The 23948-nt window shown below is 41.2% G+C and overlaps 1 protein-coding gene across 2 annotated transcripts in view; it reads right to left on the bottom strand.

Moving 5' to 3' along the window:
• BRINP3 (BMP/retinoic acid inducible neural specific 3) overlaps positions 1-23948 on the bottom strand; it is a 193742-nt gene that overhangs the window by 49827 nt on the left and 119967 nt on the right. For both annotated transcript variants that reach the window (XM_037142914.2, XM_037142915.2), the window contains one exon: positions 22597-22833. In XM_037142914.2, the coding sequence (XP_036998809.2) occupies positions 22597-22833 (237 nt within the window). The remainder of the gene's footprint in view (positions 1-22596; positions 22834-23948) is intronic.

Here is a 23948-nt window from a genome sequence, read left to right as displayed (position 1 = left end):
TCATTCAAAACATATCTCTGCAGGCATTAGATTCAAGTCTTGACACTGGCCTTCAGATCTGCTTCAGCTGAACTTTGGACAGGTTTCTTCTGGAATACAGGTCCCTGATACGGTCTGAATGAACCACCCTCAAATCCCTAAGTTGGAATCCTAGCTCCAAAGGCAATGGTACCAGGGGTGGGATTGCTTGTAAAACAGGTATCTAAGAGTGAGGAAGTGGTCCCTCATTTTCAGACCAATGGACACCAAATGTGCTGGTGCCTGAACTTGAACTTCTCACCCTCTGCAATTGTGAGGAATAAACTTTAATTGTTTCTAAGCCACATTAGTGATAATATTTTTGCTATAGCAATCCAAACGGACTAAGACAGGCCCTGACCTCTTTTTACTTAAAGCATTTACTTTAGGAAACTTACAATTGTAAATTCTCTCTCTGCCCCGTCCAGGTGTAAATCTCATCCCAGCATCTGGACAGGTTTATACCCCAGGAATGTCTTTTCTCAAGGACCTGGGAGCCATCCCTTTGAAATATAACCATCAAGAAAGATAGAACTGCTATCTCTCACCTTCTGTGGGAAGGTACTGGCCAAACTAATCACCAATCAGCCAAGACAAATGACCTAATCAAGCTAAGCACCCTCCTCACCCCCACCTTGCCCTCGGCTACTGTTCCTCTAGCTCATTCCAGGGGTTCGGATTTCTCCCATCTTTTCTTAAAGTAGCGTTGAGGTCCATCTCTCCCAGTTTAATAGTCTTAACGTCTTCCTTCCCTTTTCAATTTCTCCTTAGCAATTGTTTCTTTGACAACATGGCCTAATTAATCTGGAGGATTGAAATAGGTTCTAAAGGTCACCTTCAGGGACCTTAGAACACAGAGGCAGAAGGAGCACCACACAGAAGAGGAGGCGGAAGGTGACAATGAGCCAGAGACTGGAGGGATGCAGTCTTCCGTCAAGAAAGGCCGGCAGCAGCCGGAAGCTGGGGACAGCAAGGGTGTCCTTCCTGCTGGAGCAGCCAGAGGGAGTGTGGGTCCCTCCAGCACCTTCCTGCTTTCTACCTTCCTGCTGTTTTAAGCCACCAAGTTTGTGACATCTCTTACAGTAGTAGTCCTGTGACATGAATAGAGCGATCAGAAGACATTTGTATTAAAATGTGTCATGGTTTCAAGAATTATAACAAACTATTATAAAAATGTTAGTGCCGCTAAAAGCATTTGAGACTGAGGGCACTCTTCGACTGAGGCCACGCCAAAAGAGCACCACAGGTTGACAACCGCATGCTGTTTTCGTAACAAAAAGCAGGAGTGCATGAAAAGAATCATATTGTTTAGTTTTAGCAGAAAATGTGGAGTGTTCTTTTTCTAAGTACTATTGTTAAAATGATAGAATTGAGATAAGCCACTTAAGCACCTGTTTTTAAGGAGACTGCTGTTTAAATAGATTAATTCAGCTAGAGCCCTGGAGATACTAATGAAATTCACCAATTTAGGATAAACAGCTTCAGTATGGATTTTTGATAAGAAAACAGCTGCTCATCTAGAAGTAGTAGTAACTGAACTCTGAAGGCCAGGAGATTCGTCTGTTCTAGAAGATATGATATACAAGGAACAGATGGCTAGCATAAATAATTAAAAATAGCTCTCTGGTTGCTTCTTGGGTAAAAACAATGCGTTGAACTATATTTACAAGGTTACTTGGAACTTTCAGCATACAAATTATTTATATTTCCTTTTCATGCTTCCTTTCAATATGTAATTTAAAAAAACAAAATAAGGATTTTCATTATTTATGTGTTAGTTCTCTAAAATCAATTCAGGCAACCACATTGCGTACATCATAAAACAGCAACATGCGAGCGGCCGCAATATATCTTGTTCTCCAAAGGAAAACTTCTGATGCTGGAGTGATGTTCACTTAGTTTCCAAACAGGTTCAATTATACCCAGAAATAATATCCATATGTATAGCAATCAAAAATAAATAGATACAACTAACTTCCATGTAGCATTTCACAGTTTACAAATAGTTTCCTGCATACTTTACCTCAGTTGACATTATTTAACATATGAAGTATATGAAGTTATTTGAAGTCACTTCATCAGTTAAGAAAACAATCATACTTGACCTACAGCTTTACAATCCTACTGAGTATTTGAATTGCATGGCAAAGTTTCTATATATTCCTTGTTAATTTCTCTGATTTTCTTCTCTTCTGGAGAAAAGATGGGAAACTTTCCAGCCTCTGATTTTCCTTCATCTTCCATTGTGCTTCCTTCTTGTTTCATAATTCAAGCTCTTCAAAGACTGTACCTGCTGTTTCCACTCAGCTATTCTGAAGAACATGTCTGGCTACTCGGAACCACTGCCTCTGCGTCTATGTTCTCTGCCCGAACACTGTACATCAAGTGAACGGTGGCCGACGGTGGCCAAGGACATGCAGAGGAACCTCGTGTTCTAGGTCCTGCAGTGGCAACTCCTCCGTGCCTTTCTCTAAGTGCGATCTTTTTTTAAATTCTCACCCAAGGACATTTTTTTTTCATTACTTGTCAACAGTGAGAAAGGGGTGAGGAGAGAGAGAGGGAGAGAGGCAGACGTTGATGCAAGAAAGAAGCATCAGATGGTTGCCTCCCATTCGTGCCTGGACTGAGGATCTTATGTACCCGGGCTGGGGGTCAAACTCCCAACCCAGGCATGTGCCCTGATCTCAAATAGAACCAGAAACCCTTTGGTTGTTGGATGACACCCCAACCAACTGAGCCACGCTGGCCAGGGCTCTCACTGGAAGGTTGAAGTGACCCAGATTCTAACCATATAAAGGAGAAATTGCCATCTATCCCTGATAACAGTGTCCCAACTCTGACTTCCAAGGGTCAGGCATGCTTCTCTAAAGAGTAGACTCTCTCCTTCCAAGACCACAATGATCCCATTTGCCTACTAATGGCACCCTGTCCTCTGCTGTCACTGTGCTGTCACTAGTCGAGCATGTCACTGGCAGAGACACAGGGATTCAGCTGTCTTGTGTGCTATGAATCAAACTGTCAAAGCGTCCACCCAATACAGACAGCTGTCTTGCCATCGTGAGATTTGGTAACTCTGTGGATACCTCCTATGGGCTTCAATAGGGCCCTGGAACGACAATACATGTCTTTCCTCCAAAAATGTGTAGACAGGCATTTGTATTTAGCAGTCAAATTATAGCAACAGTTTCCTGAACCACAAATCCAACAGAGAGGCACACCTCTCGGGACCAACACTGAGGAAGCCCTAGAATCCGGGGTGTCCAACCTGGGGTTCAGGGGTCGTGTGTGGCTCAACACAAAATCGTAAATTTACTGAAAACATTATGAGATTTTCTTGTGATTACATGTTGCAACAGATTTAATGTGTGGCCCAGAGACACTAAAAGGCTGGACACCCCCACCTAGATAAACATAATCAGGGGCTCGGGCGCTTGTATCCTGATTGCTTTAGGTTCCCATAGTGGCTGGCAAATTAAAAGTCTGGTTTTTTTTTTTTTTATGTTGCTTGTTTGTGTTCTAGGAGTGTCTAGGAGTTTCAGGGGAATTTCCAGGAAGAAATTTACCATTCAGAAGCAATAACCGAAGTTTAGCCACCAGGCCTCCCAGGGCCATATCCTTGACCCGAAAGGAGTAGAATCTAACCACCAGGAAGCTGTCATGGGGACACTTCACTGTAGTTTGTTTTTGTTTTTTTTTCCCAAATGGACACAAGTAAGGTTATGTCCTAAAGCGGACCCAATGTTATAATAAACAGAACTAGAGATTTTGTTTGGAAACAGGCATGTGGATCTCCCTGTTAGATCTCCATTTTCTTCTCCCTTCACCCTGGAGGTGCAATGGAGTTAACAATAATCCCAAAATGTTGCTTCATCCACCACAAAGGCTGAGCCAAGGAAGAGGAGGGGCAAATGCCTTGGGCCGGGCAGACCAGAACATCTCTCCCCAGCCTCAGCTTCTCTCCTGACAGTAATTAGTTCTGGGTGGGTGCACACGCCTGGCCAGGGCAGTCGGGGCCCACTCCGTTACTTTTGGTGTAGCATTTGGGGCAAATTTTTCTGTCTCAGGCTCAGCTCATGGGATAAACTTCTGACACTATTGGTAGCTACCTTTGTCTCAAAATGGGGGAAAACAGACTAAAATAAAAGTCAAAACAAAGAAAAGGAGCAATGATAATTCAAGTGAGAGATTCTGAGCCCTGGCCAAGTAGCTTAGTTGGTTAGAGCATTGTCTTGATATGCCAAGGTTGCAGGTTCGATCCTTGGTCAGAGCACATACAAGAAGCAACCAGTGAATGCATCAACGAGTGGATCAATCAACTGATGTTTCTGACTGGCTCGATGTCCCTCCCTCTCTCACTCTCTAAAAACCAATAAACAAAAAAAATTTTTTTAATTCTTAAAGTGAGAATTACTGATGACTGTAAGCTGGTCTTCTCTGATCAAAGCACATTCTTTTTTAAAAAAATATTTTAAAAATTTATTTTTAGAGAGAGGGGGTGAGAAGGAGAAAGAGTGGGAGAGAAACATCAATGTGTGGTTGCCTCTCATGTGTCCCCTGCTGGGAACTGGCCTGCAACCCAGGCTCGTGCCCTGACTGGGAATTGAACCGATGACCCTTTGCTTCACAGGCCCATGCTCAATCCACTGAGCTACACCAGCCAGGGCAAAGCACAGTCTTTCTTAAATGAAAATCTAGCCATATTCCTTCTGCTTTAAAAAAAATTCTACTTCATTAAAGTATAAATGAAGTATTTTTTATATGGAAGAAGATACACGTGACAAAGGGCTAAGTAGCCAGTTTCCCCTTCTACCGTTTTCCCTGCTGTTTTGGAATCTCACAGTCCCCCATTGGGAGCGGAGTCGCCCGGCCTGGCTAGCGCCCACTCATCCACCTGGCTGCTGCTGACGGGCTCCCTCCCCTGGAAGCTCTTGGTCTCCAGTTCCCATCAACACCCCTTCCTGGCATCAAAACCACCGAGAGCCCACCTGTGCCCCATTGACATTGGTACCAGCAGTGAGAATCTGCCTCCCCAGACCAACTGTGAGCTTCCCCAGGGGACAGTCTTCCTCCTGTTACCTCCTCTGCCTACTTGGTTGCTATTTCTCCACAAACAGCTACTGTTTGTGAGTCTTGCCAAAGTTTCCCGGAGCCTTCTGCCTGCTTCCAAAAATGCATTCCTCTCATCTTGAGATAAGTTTAGACTCGGGATGAATTTAGAGTTTCACGGGCACAGAACATACAGAACATGAAGTGAGACATCACAGCGTTCATGTTTATTCTCTACCCAGAGAGGGCACAGTGGGCTGATAATGGGACTGGTGTTGAATGGCTTCCTAGGCTTGTGGACTTTCAGGAAACACCCTCCTTTCGATATGGGGCTTAGCAAATTAGGTGTGGCTGCAGGGACACTGACATCGTCCCCAATGCCTAAAAACCTACAGATTTTGATCCATCCATCATCTGATATTGGGAGGAAAGGACGTTAAGTATGAGGGTGACTTGCCCGGCAAACAGCACTACCTAAAAATGCATGAACAGGTCCATGATGCCTGGGTACCACAATGATGAACAAGGCATAGGCAGCTGCAGCTTGTACAGGTCATCTTCCTGGGACCTCCACGATTCCAGAAAAATGTGTGACCCTATTGACCTGCATCCTTTCTTCTTTGATTCTCTACCAAGGTGCTCCTTGTGAAATTCTGTTTCTCAGATGTCTGTCATTCTTTCTGAGTATTATCAGATACGCCTGGACTTTCTTGCTGATGTGCGACTAAGTATAACTGCTGTGTTATGTAAGGGTATAGCACTTTTCCATGCGGTATTATTCATTAAAGAAAATATATGTTTAAGGATGTTTTGTTTTGTTTTAAATCTGTCCCTGAGTCTTTAAAGGAACATGGGGTGAAGTCAGGGTGGAAACAGAACACAAAGAACATTTTTTTAAAGACACACATTACAGATGTATTTCTCTTTTAAAAAAAAATCGGTTTCTTATAAGTTGAACTAACTCGATTCCTCTACAGCTCTGCACCCTCCTGGGAAGGGCTTGCACATCCTAGGATGTTATTATCAGAGCTGACTTGGAATTTAAAAATGCTGCGAAGTTCAAGCATTGTTTTAAAGATGGTTGAACAGATGTACTTTCTCCTAGGAGACATTCTTGATGGTAAATAACTTGTATTTCATCTGAGAATTTCGAAATACAAGTACACATTTTAACGACAGCAAGATATCAGGAAAGAAAAAAAATGATCAAGGAGAGAAACTCAGGACATGCTGGCATTTTATCTGTGGCTGCTTTGGTCACACAATTCGGAATACATTTCCAACTGAAACACTGGTGGACATTTCTCACAGAAATAAGAATGTCTGCTCAGAAGTAGTATCAGATGGAGAATTGGCAATTATATGATAGACTGGTCCTGAGGGCATTTAAATAGAATTGCTAATTACATTATTGAGAATAATCCTTTCAGAAAAAATATAAAATGTTAAAAGGCTTGAGTGTACAGATAGCATTTTAGTTTGGTACTTATTAAAAATTAAATGCTGAAAGACAAATACCATATGATCTTACCTTTAACAGGAAACTAAACAACAAAACAAACAAGCAAGCAGAAAAAAAAACAAAGACACTGAAATAGAGAACAAGGGGATAGTGACCAGAGGGGAGAAGGAAGGGAAGTTAAGGGGAAAAAGGGGGAGGGATTTGGAGGAACAAATAGGAAGGACACAGGGACGAGAACTAAGGGGGGTGGAAATGGGAGGGAGGTGGGGAGCAAGGGGCGGGGGAGGCTGGGATGGGAAAAATAGACAAAAAACTGTACTTGAAAAATAACTAAATAAAATTAATTTAAAAAAATTAAATGTGAATTAATTAAAACAAATGGATATGGAATAAGAGCTTGCAGTATCGTGCCTTGATGAGGAAAACCTCAATGAGAGTTAAACAGTCAGGAAAAACTTTCTAGCTGATTTTTGTCCTTCTGTGCAGAGCACATTAGAGCAGGTGTGAGTAATACAAACTTGAATACTGATAATAGGTATTGTGCAGGATAATGCAGGAATTTGAAGCTGTGGAATGGAAATACAGAGCTTGTAAAAAGAAGACTCCAGGGTAGTAATAAATTATTTCACTTCCAATACTTTAAAAGCCAAATGAGGGAGATACGAGACTTATTATGTGTAGCTCCAGAGGTCAAAACTGATGTGAGTAGGGGATATATATTAGTGGAATTTAAGGGGAAAAATGTAACACTATCTAAAAATTTAAGTGGCTGCCGTCAGGACACATGAATGATCGCTACAGGAGGTGTGCACGCACTGAATGGGTAGGACTTCCTGTTTGGTCTCTAACACACGTATCTGACCCTGAAAGACTGTGATACTATCAAGAGATTGATTACAGAGTCATCTGCCAGGTATCCCCAAATACCATCCATCTCACAGCCGGGGCTTTCCTGGGGAATTCATCTAAATAATCTCACATCTCAATGCTTAGAGATCACTGGGAATAACAAGTAACTTCCCTTAAAAATAGCAGGGATGCTGACCATATTTAAGAACTGTCAGTTATCGGATATCAACATGCATTGGTTCAAGTTGGCTGTCTTCCTTCTTAAACACAGGGATTGTGGCAGATTTTACGTGTCTGGCCCAAGTTGCACCCTTCATCTGGCATGCCCTTCCCTGGAAGATCCCATCTGCACCCTGTTAACTTCAGAATGGCCTCATAGCTTCCTTGGGCCACAACAGATTATTCTGGGCATTACGCATTTTCAGAAGCAGGCTGTGTCCCCTGTGGGGTCAAGAAGTGATGGAGTCAAAGGTGGGGTCTTGGTTACAGAGGAACCTCAAGGAGAGTTATTTTCAAAAAGCCAGGTGCATGCTACCAGACTCTCAGACACAATCAGGGCGAAGCCTGCAGCCAAGAGGAGGACACAGCCATTCCCTCCAACTTCCGTGCATTGGTTCCAACCTTTCTTTCCGAACCCAGAACACAAGTCAACATTGGAGCAGCACCATGCACGGTTGGTCCCTCCGGCGCAGGACAAGTGGGTAGGAGAGAGCACCAGGCTAAAAAATATCCTAATACACTTGTAGTAGGTGGATGAGTCTACCCATGGCCTAGAGCAAGACTATCCATCACCTAAAATAACCGGTTACCAAATTAGGGCTAAATCAAGGCGCACTACTTCAGGCAATGGGTTATATACATAGAACCCCAGAAATCCCAGGATGGTATCTTAGGTGCACCAAGAACAGAGTGTGTAAGAGAGATATGCCCATTGCTAAAATATGAAACTTTTCTCAAATTCGAGGGAAACCCGAGCATGCTGTGTGACAGAGCTTGGCTATTTGCCCTCTTCTGCTAAAATACCCACAGTCCATGCTAATGGATGCTAATTGATTCACATCCAATTAATCAGAAACCAAAAAAGACCATTTTTTAGTCCACACTGCAATTGGAGTCTAAAAAGAGCTCAAAGAGCACAATAATGGCAGGGATATGAAAACAAAGTAAAGATCAGTATTAACTGAGAAAAAAGTTTGTGTGTGATTGTCTGTGGGGTGGGGGAGATAAAAAGAGAGAAGATCTGATCTACCAACAGGTTATGTAAACAATATCTCATATTTTTAATACAACTCAATGGGTCTGAATAATATAGTTATCAAAAAGTCAATGGATTCTTAGTCTGCATTATATCTAGAATAAAGATAATTATTTTATTTTATTTAACATTAAAGAATCCATAGTTACAGTACTGTGTTCTACTTAGATCTGAATTCCACTGATGAACTAAGGTTGTTCCAACAGGGTTACATGATAGGGTCATGGTTTAGAAATAAGAATCTTTGAAGAGAGTGGGGCTATGGAATTGGCTAGAACAAATGCACAGGGAGGGGTGAGGGTTTACGCAAACACCTCCAGGTGGCCCCATGGGGAAGACAGTGGACATGCGCGTTATTAGTACAGAAAAGACGGAGACTACTGGAAAAAGGTTAGAGCTACAAATATTTTCGTACACAGCTACATCGTGCTACTTTTGCAGAAAAGTGAGAAATAAATACAATTTCAAAATGAACAAGGGCCATCTTATAGTTCCAGCCATCCACACTCATACTGTTGAGCTCTGTGGCTCACTGAGCTCCTTGTCACTGGGAATAGAAATTAAATAATCAGCACTAAATTGTATCAAGCCCAGGGTTCTCCACCAAGTGGGAGGTTTGACAAACTGCTCACTGAAGCACCTGTCATTTTTTAAGAGTGGAGGCATGTCTTTATGCTTCAGTGGTGCTTGGGGACATTCATCTTGTTATTCTGTGTGTGTGACCTTGCGTGGCCTGTGTGACGAATTCGGTCAACTTTCCTCAGGTGACACTTGCTCAGAGTCCCCACAACACAGCAACCTGACAAGCTGACATGACATCACGCATTTGTTTGGCTGACAATTAACTTCAAGATCTCTCCACGGACCCTCTGTCACCTCCTGAAATGAGGCACTGACTCTTGCCCACAGAAGGGTTATTTCTTCCCCACAGCTACCTGCGGAGTCATATTAGCGAGATAACAAAAATTAAACGAGACTCTCAGGGAGAGGCCCTTTCACCACCCGGCAACGCCAAGTGCGGGCCTGGGGGTGTCACTGTGAGAGGTTGGATGAGGCTGAAGGGACACTGGTGACACCAAAGGAAAGAGATCCTCCCCAAACAGAGAAAATAACTGTTATTTTCATAACAGCATAGTCAGGTCACCTGACTGTGCTCCACGAGTTTGCAGTGGTCAATGTATATAAAATCTGGACTTCCGCCAAGATGGAGGTGTAGGTGGAAGCACTGCATCTTCTCGCACAACCAAGTTTAAAAACAACAAAGTTTTAGCAACAAAAACAGCCAAACCACAGAAAACTGAACTACACAGAAGTCTAACAACAAGGAACCCTTCAGCCAAACTGGTAAGAGGGGCAGAGCCAGCAGCAGAGCAGGGCCGGGCAGGAAAGATCCACCAGACTGACCTGGGCTTGCGACTCAGGTGCGCCAGCAGCCGTGGGCGGATCCCAGGTGTGGAGTAGTGGGCGGACCCACTGAGGGCGCAAGGCGGTGGACTCACTGAGGGTTGAACACAGTCACACATTCGCGCACAGATACTGGTGAAGAGGCGAGTGGTGAGACAGACCACGCAGGTCCCAGCAGCAGGAAGCAGCAGAGGGAACCGCCATTGTCCCTCTCTGACCCCGCCTCCACATACTGCGTCACAAACCAGCGACCACAGTGACCTAGGAAGCCCCGCCCTGGTAAACATCTAAGGCTCTGCTCCTCATAATTAACGGGCATGAACAGACCAAAATGGCTCAAGAAGATCTCAAAGCCCCAGAGCCTATAAATCTAAGCGATGAAGAAATAGCAAAACTCTCAGACGCACAGTTTAAAACACTGGTGATCAGGATGTTCATAGAACTGGTTGATTATAGCCACAAATTAGAGAAACATATGAAGGTGAAACTAATTGAAATGAATGGAAATGCACAGGAAACCAATATTAATGGAAAGGAAATTGGGACTCAAATCAAAGGAGTGGACCAGAAGGAAGAAAAAATGACCAAACAGAAAAATACGAAGAAACAAGAATTCAAAAAAATGAGGAGAGGCTTAGGAACCTCCAGGACATCTTTAAATGTTCCAACATCTGAATTATAGGGGTACCAGAAGGGGAAGAGGAACAGCCAGAAGTGGAAACCTTATTTGAACAAATAATAAAGGACAACTTCCCCAATCTGGCAAAGGACACAGACTTCCAGGAAATCCAGGAAGCTCAGAGAGTCCCAAAGAAGTTGGACCCAAGAAGAAACACACCAAGGCACATCATCATTACATTAGCCAAGATTAAAATGGAGGAGAGAATCCTAGAAGCAGCAAGAGCTAAGGGGACAGTCACCTACAAAGGAGTCCCCATCAGACTGTCAGCCGATTTCTCAAAAGAGACCTTACAGGCAAGAAGGGGCTGGAAAGAAGTATTCCAAGTCATGAAATCCAAAGACCTACATCCAAGATTGCTCTGTCCAGCAAAGCTTTCATTTAGAATGGAAGGGCAGATAATGTGCTTCTCAGATAAGATCAAATTCAAGGAGTTCATCATCACCAAGCCCTTATTCTATGAAATGTTAAAGGGACTTATCTAAGAAAAAGAAGATAAAAAAGATGAATAGTGAAAGGACAGCAAACTCACAGTTATTAACAACCACACCTAAAACAAAAGCAAACTAAGAAGACAGCTAGATCAGGAGCAGAACCATACAAATGAAGATCACAGGGAGAGTTAGCAACAGGGGAGTGGGAGGAGGAGAAGGGGGGAGAAGGTACAGAAAATAAGTATCATAGATGGTAGGTAGGGGGAGGGCAAGAATAGTATGGGAAATATAGAATCTAAAGAACTTAAGATACATGGTTATAAACTAAAGGGGGGAATGGTGAGGGAGGGGGTGTGCAGGGTGGAGGGAAATGAAGGGGTAAAATAGAACTGTAATGGCATAATTAATAAAATATATTAAAAAAAAGAGAAAAGAAGAAAGAAAATCTTGAATTACTGTAACGGTAATGAACAAATAGGCTTAAAAAAAAAGTCAGAAGTGTATAAGTACTAGGATGAAAATTAGTGTTGCTGCCTAGATTCCCAGCACTAAAAGTAATTAAAACCTTTCTTAAATGTATGAATATAATATTAAGTAATGGAGACACCCTATATGGAGTTCAATTCCTCTAAATAAAATCAGTATCTTTTTTTATAGCTCTGAGCTGGCCATCATTCCATAGTAAAATACGCAAATGATGACATATATAACTCACTGTTTGCGTTTAGAAATATTCAAACATACAGAATTAGTCATCAATACCATATCCATTTAATACATATACATAGTGACAATGTCGTTTCCTGTGTCTTCTATCTTTGCACATTGTCCCCATGTGTCAGCTTTAATCACTGGAGGCTTACTGAGACCTCTAGATGACAGCCAGCCGCCCTGTGGGTGAATGTCTGGAGAGATGACATGAATGATGGTATGCAGGTAAAGATTCCCTTGTGTAATAACAGCCCCCCTTGTGAGAGAGCTGGGTATAGGGGAAGCACCATGCACTTCTGTCCGAGTGACTCTTTGCTTTACCGTGCATTTGATGTGTTGGGCAAGTGACTCAACGTGTGTTAGCCCTGGCTTTCTTATCTGTAAAATAAAAACAAAACCCATCAAAACATTAGTATTTGCAGGATTACTTTAGCAGGGTGTCAGCTCATTTTCACCAGGGGCCACATCAGCCTTGAGGTTGCCCTCTGAGGGCCAGATGCAATTTTAGGGCTGTATAAATGTAACTCCTCCTTAACTAGAGGCAAGGAGCTTGGCACTGCCACCAGGTAGAAACAAGGTGCTGACTGGATAAAACAAAGTGGAGGGCCGAGTTCGTGGGAACCACCAACTGGGATGATCGTGGGAATTTTGCTGTACGTTTTAAATAACTAATTTTAAAGATTCGACAACCCTATAAAAAGTTCACAGAATATACCTTGACTTCATTTTAATTTCTATTAAATTAAATGCTCTATTAGGTTATATACATGCACCCGAAAGTCTAGGTCCAAATCCCATAGATTGATGTCTTCATTTATCAGTGACGTAACTGACCAAGCTCTTCAGGAGAAAGATATCAGAATGAACTGTGCACCCACTTAAAGAGTTTGCTCATTTGTTTTTGATTAGATTTGAAAATAGAGGGCTTTCTTTGAAAATGAGTAAGTATACCTACCTGTTAGTTTGTCACAGTCAGGGAAAGCTGTATAAAAATTAAGTGTATACAGCAGTAAAATAGTCGACCACTCAATAGACTACACAGAAGAACTTAATAAAGGCCATGTAACCATTACAAGGTAATTGCAGCAGATGTGAATGCACAGCGTGCTGGCAGCTTCTGCCATAGCTTCCTACAGTTCAAGGGTGCAATGAATAACCATTCTTATTAAATGATCTGCGAGGCCCCACCAAGTACGCACAGCCAGGGAAAGTCATCACATACGTTCTTATAAAACCGGCCATACAGTGACAAGTAAAACTTCTCTGAATGCACAGTATTATGTATTCATCTTTCTTCACTATAGTCTATGTCCACGTAAAAAATCTAACAATAAAACACTTAATCAAGTCCCCCTTTATGTTATTTTTATGGTGCTGAATCAATGTGTTGAATGAATGATTTGTTTCAGACTAACCTGGATAGTTCACCAAATTATGAGTTTGGATAAATACACATTAGGATAGCACTGGAACAAATATATGTATATGTATATAGAGAGAGACACACAGAGAGAGAGAGAGGGGCAGAGAGAGGCAAAGAGAGGCAGAAAGAGGCAGAGGGAACTCTCCGTAATAAATGCATTCAAACTCATGAGCAAGCACTCTACCCTGTGTTCTAGTGTGTCTGTCTAACCTATCACCTTGTAGTTCATGCTCTCATTCAGCCCTGAGTGACAGACAAAAAGACAAAACAAAACATCCCTCGCCATGCCTAGGTTGAAACGAAACAAAACAGTGTGAAGTATTTTTGGTTCTTAGAATTGTTCGTTTGAATATGTCTGTTGCGAAGACCCATTTCACCTGCTGTGACTTCCAGAAGGCAGTGAATGCGGCTGAAGAAATCAAAGCCTGGGCTTTGCCTGGCTGCACTTGCACTTGATCTCGTTCATCAGTCCATCAGCATGCATCATGGTGTGCCACGTGTCCACTAACCACAGCGCAGTTCACTAGTTCTTATGCAATGATGGAAAGAAATGTGCCGTTTTCTGCCCTCAAGAAACATCACACCATTTTCAGACCCCGAGGACACCAAGCCCTGATCTGGGGACAGAAACACATCAAGCAAATAGGAGCAGGTGGGTGGCGTTTGGCAGAAAGGCTTTGGGAGCTAAACCGGAATCCTTCCATAAAACACCTGCTTGACACTCCATAGCCACCTGCTTTCAGATGATGTTAGAAAATTAATTGAAGTACAGGATAAAATCTGGTGATGGCAAAGGTGATACTCATAATATATTAAATATGATCCAGCCAGGCTCTGGTGAATCAGAGCAAAGAGCTGTGCAAACCAAATTGGTTTTGAAATAGCAGTATGGAAGCTGTGCACTGTCTCATGCTGGGGAGATCCATAAATTACAGTCGAGCCAGTGAGCGAATCATCACAGTAAATTAAAACATACATAGATATGTGAAAATTCTTGCTGAAGACTTGATGTTACGAAAAAATTATTTTTCCCTTACTCCTATATTTTAATAATCTAGCCCTATAAAACAGCTATGTTATAAATATAAGTCCATGACTGCCAAAAGCATCACCCGTGAAAATGCAACATTACACATGATAGTTAATTTCAAATGAGAATTTCATAACTAGTTACCTAAGTAAGGTAACTGAATGACAAATGAGATAGTAGAAGTTTTAAGAGATTAAATGACTTGCTACTGATTGAATGGCTTGTTATTGATAAAGTTTTGTTTATCTGATGTTCAACTACTTTGTACTGTGGACTGAATGTGTCCAAGTTCACGTAACAACATATGCATTGCCTTTCTCTGACTAGAGAAAGTCAGAGAAACTGACTTTCATTCCCACCTAAGAGTGAGTGAAACATACATTCCCACCTGAGATTACGTGGTCAGATAACATAGAATTATGGCATTTTCAGTTGCCTGTTTCCAAAACACCAGGGATGATGGGCACTTTGGTTATTCACCAACATTCTGAATCGTTTTCTCTCCCAGGCATATGCTGAAATGGCATTTCCCTGGTTAGAACTTAGACATGCTCTTAAAAAGCAACTGTAATACATGCCTGTGAATTCACGTAACAGCCAGTGACAATTTACTATTCTCTTTCCACTGTCTCCATAACAGACCGTCTCCAGATGGGGACACTTCCTCGGCCAAAATCCGGGGCAAGAACAGGGTGGGCCCAAGACGCTGGCTCACCTGCGTGGACTTGAGGTGTGAGCAAGCCACAACCTCAGATATGAGAGGTTAGAGTGTTTGCTACTACAGTGCCACCAAACTGGTTTTGACCAGACAGACACAAGAGGCAGGGCCGTGCTGCCGAAAGCCAAGGTCGACAGCTGCAACACTGAGTTGGTGGGTTGTGGATGTGTGCAGGCCACTCTGTCACAGGCTGGGATGACATCAGCCCACAATAAGCAGCACTGGGGGTGAAGATCATGCCCCCAGTAAATGCACAGTGCCAGGGAAGAGGTCAGAATGCTAGTGCTCTTGTGAATGGTGGCTCCTAGCGAGGCATGATAAGGTATATGTTCCCTCTGTCACAGGGACACATTGCTCCAGATAGAGGCTGACTGGCCCCCATGTCCTGGACTGAGGAGATGGAGAGAAGACTCGGCCACCGGCTCAAAATGGACAGTGGTCCGAGGAGAAACTACACTGAACTGTATGTTTGATGGTGCCTTTGTACAGCTTTCTCTGGATTGTGCAGCTGGTTTCACACTCTCTCGAGTCGCTGTGCGCACTCTAACTCACACAGCAACTCGAGAGAGTGTGAGTTCCTTGTGTTTGAGGAAGACTTTCCCAAATGCAGACGCATCTTCTCTTATGATAAAATGACAAACGCATCCTGGTTTTTCCTCAACTTCAATGAAAATATCTTTAGATATGTTAATCATTCATCTTTCAAAATCGTTTCAAGTATTTGAAAATAAAATAAAACTCCATCCCAATTTCTATGGTCCATCTAGGGGAAGGGGTACAAATTTCAGGCATATAGATGAATAGCTACAAACTACTGTCTGTTGTACCTGAAAGTCAAGGAAACATTTAAAGGGTGTGCCGCACATACGGTTCCGATGCTCCCCCGACCCCCAGGAAAATGCAGTCCACTGGCCGCATTTCCTTACAATCAAAGCACTTAGCATGGTCTCCACTGCCAGGAGCCTGTGGGTGGTGAGACTGGTTCTCAAGGCAACGTCTGCCTTTTCACTTCGCCTACTCCGTGTGTCTCTATGAGGCCCCCCAAAGCCTTTTATTTCTCAAAAAAAAAAAAGCCCTGCTCAGAAATTTCCAATGTGCTTTTCCATACATTTCGCTAGTTCTGAACAGAGTCCAGTAAAAACAGAATATCTTACCCACACTTGGAACTTGTTCAGTTCCAAGTGTGGATAAGCGAATATGATTTCCACGAAAAAGGTACTACTAAGAAATTTGAGTTCGATCTTTAACTTTGTATACGATGAAATTTTAAGAATGATCCTCAATATTATCGGTAATGATATAAACACAGTAATAGGCGCATACAATGAAATATAAACTCAAAGGATTTTCAGAAACTGAGCATGCCAGCCAGATTCTAGGTCAAGGAATCATGAGATTTTAGCACCAAAGCCCTTTCCCCAGACCCCAGCCCTCCTGCTGGCCCTTTTGTAAGCAAAGTCATTACAGCCCTCACTTGGAACAGCATCCATGCACTCGGCCTATTTTTATACTTAATGTAAGTAGGACCACAGCCACAGTACGTATACTTTTTAGTCCAGCTTCCGTTGTTCAAGGTGATACTTGAGCAATCCCTATCATTTCCAGTTAGGCATTCCCTCAGCTTTATAGAATATTCTATCGCGCTTCTTTCTCTTCCTTGTCCATGGGCGTTTTGGTGGTTGTCATGGCCAGAGTATTAAGAATCATGTTACTATGGACATTCTTGTACCTTTTTGTATTTTTGTTGTTGCAAACATGTACATATTTCACTTGCATTTTCATCTAGGAATAAAACTGCTGGGCCGCAGGATATACTATTTTTGCCTCTGGTAGATATTAGCAAGCATTAATTCCAAGAAGGAATTAATCCACACCCAGCATTATTATGTGAGAACTGTCGTCTTTCCAAGTTCTCCCTTCACTTGTGTTTCAATGTGCTTCTGGCACGTGGCTGTGGAAATTACTTTGTATATTGATCTTTTTAAGGGAAACTTGCTAAACTCACTTATTCAAGAGCTTATTTTTTAATTTCCAATGTATATACCATCTTATCTTCTCTGAAGATGCTAATTTTACTCTTCCCAATATTTACAGCTTTTATTTCCTTTTCTTTTGCCTAACTACACTGATGAGAACCTTGAGCACACTTTTCAACAGAAGATGTGAGAATGGATATTATTATTCTTGCTCTCAGAAGGAAAGCTGCCAAATTTTCACAATTATAGTTTTTTGTAGAGATCCTTATTAAAATATAGAAGGTTGTGTGTATTTCAGGTTTGCTCAAAGACATATTCTTATTTATTTTTATTTTTAACAAACTTTATTTTTAAATTATTTTTAAGATATATTTTATTGATAATGCTATTACAGTTGTCCCATTTCCCCCCCTTCACTCCCCTCCACACTGCATAAGTTCTCCCACCCACATTCTCCCTCTTTAGTTTATGTCCATGTGTCATACATGTAAGTTCTTTAGCTTCTATGTTTCCCATACTATTCTTACCCTCCCACTGTCTATTTTTTATACCATGTATGCTACTCATTCTCTGTACCTTTTCCCCCTCTCTCCCCCTCCCACTCCCCTGTTGCTAACCCTCCATGTGATCTCCATTTCTGTGGTTCTGTTCCTGTTCTAGTTGTTTGCTTAGTTTGTTTTTGTTTTTGTTTTAGGTGTGATTATTAATAATTGTGAGTTTGCTGTCCTTTTACTATACATGTTTTTTATCTTCTTTTTCTTAGATAAGTCCCTTTAACATTTCATAGAATAAGGGCTTGGTGATGATGAACTCCTTGAACTTGACCTTATCTGAGAACCACTTTATCTGCCCTTCCATTCTAAATGAAAGCTTTGTTGGATAGAGCAATCTCGGTTGTAGGTAGGTCTTTGCCTTTCATGACTTGGAATACTTTTTTCCAGCCCCTTCTTGCCTGTAAGGTCTCTTTTGAGAAATCCGCTGACAGTCTGTTGGAAACTCCTTGGTAGGTAACTGTCCCCTTATCTCTTGCTGCTTCTAGGATTCTCTCCTTTATTTTAATCTTGGCTAAGGTAATTATGATGTACCTTGGTGTATTCCTCCTTGACTCCAACTTCTTTGGGATTCTTTGAGCTTCCGGGACTTCCTGGAAGTCTATTTCCTTTGCCAGATTGGGGAAATTCTCCTTTATTATTTGTTCAAATAACTTTTTCACTTGTTGCTCTTCTTCTTCCCCTTCAAGCACCCTATAATTTGGATGTTGGAACATTTAAAGGTGTCCTGGAGGTTCCTAAGCTTCTCCTCATTTTTTTGAATTCTTGTTTCTTCATTCTTTTCTGTTTGATTGTTTCTTTTTTCTGATCCACCCCATTGATTTGAGTTCCAGTTTTCTTCCCATCACTATTGGTTCCCCATACATTTTCCTTTATTTCATGTAGTGTAACTTTCATATTTTCATCTAATTTGCAACCAAATTCAACCAATTCTGTGAGCATCCTGATCACCAGTATTTTGAACTATGCATCTGATAGGTTGGCTATCTCTTCGTCACTTAGTTGTATTTGCTCTGGAGCTTTGATCTGTTCTTCTGTTTGAACCATTATTTTTTTTGGGGGGGGGTCTGGTCACACCTGTTAAGTATGAGGTGCAGAGCCTTAGGTATTCAACAGGGTGGGGCAACCCAGTTGCTGAGTTGTGACACTGTTTGTAGGGGCGGGGTCAGAGAGGGAACAATGATTCTGGCTCCGCTCCCTGTCAGATCTCAGTCCCATCCACCTCTTCTCCCAAGCAAACTGGGCCTTTCTGGTACTGATTCCCAGGTGGGTGGGCTCATGTAGGTTCTAGGACCCTGTGGGTCTCTCCAACAAACTCTCCTGTGAGGCTGGGAGTGTCTCCTGGCTCCTCAACCCCCACAGGTGTTTTCAATCAGAGGTTCGAGGCTTTATTTCCTGGCACTGGGGCCCTGAGTTGCACAGTTTGTCTTGATCCCTAGTCTCACCTGGTTTATCTGTGTGTGAATGTGGGACAGCCTGGTCAGCCAACCGCCTTGTGTACCATGCCCCTCCATGATTTGCCACCTCGCTGGGTTTGCCCGCTGCCACCCCGAGCCCAGGGTCTGCCAGCCACAGCTTTGCCTTGAGCCCAGTTCCCCTGGCTGCCTGTCTCCACCCCTCCTACTGGTCTGAATGAATGTGTTTACTTTAACTCCTTGGTTGTCAGACTTCCATACCATTCAATTTTCTGGCAGTGATTGTTTTTTGTTTCTAAATTGTTGTTTGTGTGAGGAGGCACAGTGTGTCTACTTACGCCTCCATCTCGGCCAGAAGACATATATTTTTAAATCATAAATAGACTTTTAAAGATTTATTGTGATGGTCATATGATTCTATTACATTTTCCATTTCTGATGCAATCTAATAGGTATTTTTAAGCTTAAATGAAATGGGTAATTTCATTTTTTCATAATGTATTATTTTTATACATTGTTCTCTATATATTAATATTTTGTAAAATTTTTACATTGCTAATTTTATATGAAAGCTTGTTTTTAATTTTCTTATTTTATCTCTGAAAGAAGTTTTTTTAAGGAATCATTTTAATAGTAGATACATTTTCCCCAAACACGGTAACTTAGATTCTTCAGTCTGTTTTCTGTCAAGTCTGGTAAATTCACTTTGCTTACCCTTGGTAATTACTGGGTTTATTAATCTTTTCAGAAAACCAGGATTTGACTCTGTGGATTTTTTCCTACATGTTTGATGCTTCCAATGACATTAATTTCCGCTATTATCTTTGTTCTACTTCTCTAATTAAGAAATTCTTTCTTTTTAAAAAGTTTGAGGCAAAAGCTTAAATAATTGATATCCAGGTTGTCGTTTTTTTAAACATATCTTTAGGTAACAAATTTCCTCCCAAAGCTATTCATTACCTGCATTACACAGTTCTGATTGTCCTCTTTTTATTTTTGCTCAGTTCAACAAATTTTCTCTTCTTATAACTACTTCAACTTCAACTTTTGACTTAACTTTTTTTTTTACTTCTTTTTTATAGTTTATTTAGAAGCTTGGCACTTAAATTTTAGGCAGATGAAGTTTAGCCATTTATCTTCTAGTTTAACTCCATTCGATTTCAGTTTAATTCCACTGTGGTCTGAAATGTGTTCTAAATGACTTCAATCTTTTCAAATTTGTTCAGGCTTACTTTAAGATTCAGCATATGGTGAAGCGTGGCAAATATTTCATGAACACTAGAAAAATATAAGTTGTCAATTTCTCTGTGTTGTTTAGTGCTCTATTTTATTTTAGTCAGGTTGCTTAATTTCCTTTTCAGATTGAAAGATCTTCAAGGATATACACTTTCTTCTTTCATTTATTTAAAGAAGAGTATTAAAATCTCACTCCATGGCTCTGTGTGTGTCTTGTGGTCCTTGTACTTCTGGCACTTTTTTCTTCGTGGTTTTGGGGAATCTGCTACCAGGTATTAACCCAAAGGACCTGAACATTCCCCTCAGATTGATTAGCTTCTAAACAGATTTCTTTCCGGCTGCAGGTGCCTGCCTCCCTTTTCTTCAGAAAACCTGCAGGAGTACATGCTTTCTCTTTCCCATTAAGGTATGAATCTTCCACAAAGCAAAAGCGCTTTCTCAAAGACCCAGGAGCCATCTGCCTGGATCAGGGGACTGACTGGGGACATGCATCTCTCAATCTCTCTGGGAGAGAAGGAGTCTCACTTCAGGGAAGAATCTATAGTGAACGCTGGTGGCCCCGTCGCATCGTGCTGGCCACCCTCCCATTGATATCCTGTCGCCCTTGACCATGAGTTAACCCCAGTGTTTTAAAGGTCCCCCCGCCTTTTGCTTTGTGGGAGTTCAGTTCAATCTCTCCTCCCTATTTAAGTCTTTCCTTAATTATGACAGTCTTAATAAAATCTTGTCTGTTCAACTGGAGTGACTCATATGAATTAATAATTATGATATATATTATGATACATACTCCATTGCATTTAGTGTTTTACTATTATGGAATATTTTATTTTCAAATGATGTATCTTGCTTTAAAAGTTAGTATAGTAATTTTTGGCCAGTATTTGCATCTCATATTCTTTTCCATCCTTTAATCTCAATTTATCTATATCCTTAGCATGTTTCTACTAAAAATCAAATAGTCCTCTAATATTATTATTATTATCATTACTATTATTTCATCCAGTAATGCAGTATTAGTCTTTTATTTAAAACATTTAATATAAGAAAAATATAATATTTGATAAAATAATCATTCTAGTAAATTTACATGTGACCCAATACAATTTGTTAAGAAGACAATCCAGACCTTTCCCGTTATACTGCATTTATCTATTTGAACCAGATGGTTCTTCCTGTTTTCTATTTACTGTCTTATTGTGGAGTTTCACAGATTCCAAATCCCTGGTGCACTTTTCAGTATCTTCATCTACTTTATCCTTCCTTCATTTCTTTGTACATTTAAAAAATAATTATCTGAAAATTTTCTCTACTAAGTTCAATATCTGGGTCAACTCCGCCTAGTGACGGATTTGTTTTGTCTTTGCTATTGGCCATAGGTCTTGCCTGCTTTCATGTGGTGTAAACTAGGATTATGTGTCCTTCATTAAAAAAAAAAAAGACCACAGAGGTCTGAGAAAAAGAGGCCACTCTCTTCATATTTCCCAGACAGTCTTGGGAGTTGATCTTAGAATCAGTTCCATTGGATAAGGATTTGAGCCGTCTAAGTGTTGGGCTATGATTATAAAGGACCCAAATGACCTCTATTTCTCCCTGTTTTTAGGGTCTGGACTTCAGGGCTGCTACGTAAGGACCTGTTGAGCAACTGCTCTTCTGGCCTGTATCACTGCAGGACATACACATCTCTCATTCAGAGGTCTTTAGTTCATTTCTCAGTCATTTGCCACAGAGAAATTCAAGACAAGGCAAATGTCCTACAGAGCAGGCTGCTTGTGCATTTAAAATCCCCCAGCCTCCATTTTCTCAATTCAGTCTACTGGGATCGCAAAATATTTGTCTGGTTTCTCTGGCCCAGCACAGCGACATTTTCCAGGGGCTAATCCTAGATCCTCAGCTTCCAACCTGTCCCGAAATTGATAAATGAGTCCCAGGGGGAAAGAAAGTCATAGAAACTCACCATCAACTCATCATTCTCTCTGGGGTTCTCCATCCTTGCCTATTTTATTTTCAAGGGCCCACTCTACACCCAGAGTTTTTATTTCTCAGGCGCCTAAGAGTATGAGGTAAAGGATCAATGAGGTAGCAGAAATGTCTCATGATAAACTCTTGTATTGAGAAAAGCAAAACATGACTCATGTATGAGGTCAAAAGCAGACTAAGTTCTTGTGTCCACAGTACATGTAATACACAAAGCACCAAGTATGCTTTCAGTGAGACACTGAATCACCATTAACAAACGAGTGCATGTTCCCATCTGAAAGGATGATAATAAAAAAGTCAAATGAAATATCTTCCGAGAATGTAATACTTCTTCCCAAGTGGTAAAAGGGCCTTTTCAATGTAGTCGTTCATTTGGCAAAGATGAAGTGTTATGTAAAAATCTGCGTCTTACCTGACTCCTCAAAGTCGCTGTTGTAGGCCTTCCACGTCTCGGTTATTCGAAGCAGATTCTCCTCCATGGCCTGGATGTCCATGGAGGGGCAGTTGCACTCTGGAAATCTGGCCCCACACTGACACCAGCAGTCATTGTCCTTGCAGATGAATTCTCCCTCGGAATTGCAGGCGATGTAGCTCAAAGCTGCTTGTACAAAACGTTCCTGAAGGTAGTCTGGAAGGAGAACTTGTAGCCCTTAAAGAACAAACACACAAACAAGTTTACTTGGATAAAGAAAAAAAGGATAGTATATATTTATTATATATATTTATATTAAAAAAGTCAAAAACTCAGTACATCAAGTTATGGATTGATGCATACTGAAAACTATCACTAGAAAAATTACCTAAGTCCGCAAAATTACAAAAATTTATAACTCTTTTCAATATATGCTGACTCCATGCACTGTTCAGGATTCCTAGGGCCCTGACTATTGTGACTCAGTTGATTGGAGTGTCGTCCCATAAACCAAAAAGTCGTAGGTTCAATTCCCAGTCGGGGCACATACCTAGGCTGAGGGTTTGGTCCCCAGCAAGGGTGCGTGCAAGAGGCAACTGATCCATGTTTCTCTCCCTCTCTTCCTCCCTTCTCTCTCTAAAATTCAGTCTTTGCATGTCTTTGAGTGAGGATGAAAGAAAAAGGAATCCCAAAAACTCTAGATGTGTTTAACCCCTCAGACTATCTGCTATTTTTAAATTTATTTGATTGGCTCTCTGACTTCCTTGATCAGAATATTTTGTTATTTTTTCATCGTGCAGATAGGGCCAGTCTACCCTTGAAAAGACAGGCAAGCATTGATTTTGCGCCACCTGATTTCAAGCTGTTTTCAATATTTTCATTTTTTTTCAGACTTATCATCCCACAGCTACATAAATATCATCGTACAATGGGCTGGTGCGTTGATGAATGAGTTACAGAAGGCTGCTGCTAATGCTTATCTCACGGCATCGACAACACATAATTTATCTCACTGCTGTTCAGGGGTGATCACGGAGACTGACTACAGGGAGCAGATGAGCTAATTTAGCCATTTTCAGTCCATTTCCTTGTCAGGTGCAAAGATGGCCCCAGTGATGCAGTTCATTACTTTTCTAATGCAAGTTTAGGAAAGCTGCTCTCTCTTAAAAAAAAATGTCAAAAATGAAAATATGACCATGAGATTAATATTCGGGGGTCTCTCTTGGTTTTAAATGTATTATGATATTTCAGGAAAATGGAGTTTTAATTTCAGCATTTTTTGCTTCACAGAAAAATTTTAGAAAAAGTCTAAACATTCAAAGTAATCAGTAGATAAAAATAAACATCATATT

This window comes from Artibeus jamaicensis, unplaced genomic scaffold (assembly GCF_021234435.1).
Source record: "Artibeus jamaicensis isolate MK-2021 breed Jamaican fruit bat unplaced genomic scaffold, CSHL_Jam_final contig_467, whole genome shotgun sequence".
Classification (NCBI taxonomy): domain Eukaryota; kingdom Metazoa; phylum Chordata; class Mammalia; order Chiroptera; family Phyllostomidae; genus Artibeus; species Artibeus jamaicensis.
The sequence above is the reverse complement of the archived record's forward strand: the minus strand, read 5'-3'. Positions and strand labels throughout refer to the sequence as shown.